The 3240-nt window shown below is 35.6% G+C and overlaps 1 protein-coding gene across 1 annotated transcript; it reads left to right on the top strand.

The window, feature by feature from the left end:
* Positions 1 to 1566: 1566 nt before the first annotated feature.
* On the top strand, positions 1567 to 3033 carry LOC127122873 (aminopeptidase M1). Its single transcript, XM_051053148.1, has 6 exons — positions 1567 to 1771; positions 1876 to 2161; positions 2245 to 2366; positions 2446 to 2543; positions 2630 to 2807; positions 2890 to 3033. Exons 1-6 carry the CDS (start codon positions 1694 to 1696, stop codon positions 3031 to 3033), a joined length of 906 nt encoding a protein of 301 aa, XP_050909105.1. The 5' UTR covers positions 1567 to 1693.
* Positions 3034 to 3240: the final 207 nt, after the last annotated feature.

The raw sequence follows: 3240 nt of genomic DNA, 5'->3' as shown, positions 1-3240 counted from the left end.
TTACTGTATTCTCTGTTATGAGGCAAGCTTCTAAACTGTTATAATATATGTATGCGAGTTCTTCATGTCACGGCTTATTTTATTTGTAGAATAACACATGATCTCCAGGTAATTATATTTATCAAACACGCTGCCACATACAGCTGATGGTCTTGCACTCTTGCTGTTATTGATATTTTAATTTTGGAAAATGCTAATGAGTGCCCTTAGTGCATTGTTTAAGTAATCAAAAGTGGTAACTTCCTCATAGGAAGTTGTGTATTTATTACTTCTACATATGTTTTGACTTGTATTTTCAAGACTATTTATTTTTATGAATACCTTAGCAGTGGCCTCAGGGAACTTGTTAGCTCAACCCTTTAATTTTTAATAAAGTAAATACTCCTTTTTATGTCACAAACTATCTGAATGTATCTCATAACGTGCTGTACTCTGGGCAGTGAAGGGCTATTGTGAATCTGTGATAGTAAATGTTGCTAGGCTTGTGGAATAGTGGGTGTTGGGCTATTAGAGTTTGTAAATAAACACTGATGGATGGAACTCCAAAGTTATTTGGTTTGAATGGAACTCCAAATATTTAAAGTAGAGTAGGTCTTTTTGCCTCTGAAGGAATGGTTCATTTGACTTCTTTGGAAGTGGCATGTAATTTTCTTTTGTTTTCTCCATTTTATTATTAGTCTGCCACTATTTTTTTTTGTATCTCATGTCGATTCTCATTAAAAATCAGATATTTAATTTTGGAACTAAAGATGGGAAACCAGCGGATACTTTGTCGCGAAAACACTCATATGTTCTGCAGCCGGTAACTAGGAAAGCAAAGTACTCAAAGTTGCATTCGAGTGAAGTTGCTGATAGCAAACAACCATTGCAGACGGCTGTTGTGAATTTGGATGATGTTACAATCAGCTTATCTAAGGTTCATTTGTTGTTTCTCTTTTGGTCATTTTGTTGTGTGAGATTGTCATCATTTTTGAGGATAATCTTTGCATTTCTGTCTTTGCAGGATGGATACAGAGATATGATGAAATTAGCAGACAACTTCGCTACATTTAATCAACGTCTAAAGTATGCTCATTTCCGTCCACTGGTGCCAGTAAAAGCTGATTCCAGGTCTTGGTGGAAGTATGCTTACAGAGCTGTATCCGATCAGATGAAAAAGGCAAGGTATTTAACTTCAATTATATTCACAGCCTTATACATTACTTGTCAACTGCTAAGATTTTGATTGTTAATTACTGTAATAGGGTTATAGATAGAGAAGAGGAGAAAGGTTACATATGGAAAATGGGAGGAATATGAGGTGTGTGTTGAGTGTAATTCGGGTTGACATGTATGTTATTAGGCAAAGAAATAGCATCTCTGACTATTTTCTGCTCTAGGATTACTCTCTGTTGTAATTTCTTTTTAATGTATGATATACAAATTTGCTTTTATAATTGTAAAGTATGCAGTAACTTCAGAACATGTTTATTCCAATGAAAGCGATATTCTTTTTATAGGAAATAGTCCATAAAGATACTTCATAAATTGAGGGATTAAGAAATAAAATAAACATAAAATTCCCACATTGTTTTTTTTATCTAACCAGAGGTCACTAGCTTCATATATAAAAAAGCATGCTTGTTCAAATGCTAAGACTGAGGATCTATGGGCTGCACTTGAGGAAGGATCTGGTGAACCTGTGAATAAGTTAATGACCACATGGACTAAGCAGCAAGGATATCCTGTTGTATCTGTTAAAGTCAACAATCAGAATTTGGAGTTTGATCAGGTACCATTGCATCCAACCTTTTCATTAGTTTCTTGTCGTGATTATCTTCAGAGAAAACCCTTTATGTGTATTGTAACTTGGGAGCCTTGTATGTTTATCGGCAGTCACAATTCTTGTCAATTGGTGCTCAAGGGGAAGGCCAATGGATTGTTCCAATAACATTATGCTTTGGCTCATATGACGTCCACAAAAATTTCCTCTTCCAAACAAAATCTGAAACACGTGATGTTAAAGAGTTACTCGGTTCCCCGATTACCGAAGACAGCAAATCTTGGATTAAAATTAATGTGGAGCAGGCTGGTTTCTACAGGGTGAAATATGATGAGTTGCTTGCTGCTAAACTTAGATATGCAATAGAGAAAAAAATATTATCTCCATCAGACCGGTTTGGTAAATTAGATAATCTCTTAACAATTTAGTTCCAATGGTAGAAGAGGAAAATACTGATAATTTGTGAGTTACTACTTTGACAGGAATTTTGGATGATACATATGCACTTTGTAATGCTCGCAAAGAATCATTGACCTCCTTGCTTAACTTGATGGCAGCTTATAGGGAGGAAGATGATTATACTGTGCTCTCTAACCTGATATCAGTAATGCTATCTTCCCAATATTGCTCATTAGTTACATAGGTTATTTATTGGATCTAATTTCAGTTCTCTTGTTTTACAGATAAGTTCTAAAGTTCAAAATATTGCAGCTGATGCAGTTCCAGACTTGCTAGATTATTTCAAACAGTTTTCTATTAATGTTCTCCAGTACTCTGCAGAGTAAGTTGGTTTTTATTGCGGTTAACGATTTTTTTAAGGAATTAGAGTATTTCTGCTACAACTTTCCTGTTTATATTGCTTTGCAGGAGGCTTGGTTGGGATCCTAAACCAGGAGAAACTCATGATGATGCGTTGTTGAGAGGAGAAATTTTGACTTCCCTTGCTGAATTTGGACATGATCTGACACTGGATGAAGCAAGCAGGCGATTCCAGGCTTTCTTAGAAAACAGAAATACTCCACTTCTTCCACCTGATATAAGAAGGGTTCGCTGCAGCATCATTAGAAATTTTGAACATATGGAATCTTATGTATTCTTCTTTTGATGACTTTTTTTAATGTTGGCAGGCAGTTTACGTGGCTGTAATGAAACGGGCAACCAAATCTAACCGCTCGGGTTATGAATCACTTCTGAAACTATACAGAGAAACTGACCTAAGTCAGGAGAAAACGCGTATTCTAGGTAATGAAATATCTTCAGTGAAGGCATAACAAGGTATTTGGATGGTGTGGAGTCCTTTCTAGAAATACTTTCAATTTAATATTTCAGCCATTAAATTTGGATTTTACTTTAGTTTTGACTGTGCTGCTCACCTATAATCACATACACTGTTAGGAACGGTAACTCTCCTAAAGAGGAAACCGAGGAATTCAATTTCAGTGAAGAGGACTGGAACCAGTTAAATAAAATGATCGGGT

This window comes from Lathyrus oleraceus, chromosome 2 (assembly GCF_024323335.1).
Source record: "Lathyrus oleraceus cultivar Zhongwan6 chromosome 2, CAAS_Psat_ZW6_1.0, whole genome shotgun sequence".
NCBI lineage: Eukaryota > Viridiplantae > Streptophyta > Magnoliopsida > Fabales > Fabaceae > Lathyrus > Lathyrus oleraceus.
Note: the sequence above shows the minus strand (reverse complement) of the source record. Positions and strands in the feature narration are given on the sequence as shown.

Excerpts from the sequence above, each read along its gene's own strand:
- LOC127122873 (XM_051053148.1), top strand. The coding sequence starts at position 1,694 with ATGACCACATGGACTAAGCAGCAAGGATATCCTGTTGTATCTGTTAAA. Across the intron at positions 2,162-2,244 it reads ATCTCCATCAGACCGGTTTG|GAATTTTGGATGATACATAT; the intron begins GTAAATTAGATA and ends CTACTTTGACAG. Across the intron at positions 2,367-2,445 it reads TGCTCTCTAACCTGATATCA|ATAAGTTCTAAAGTTCAAAA; the intron begins GTAATGCTATCT and ends CTTGTTTTACAG.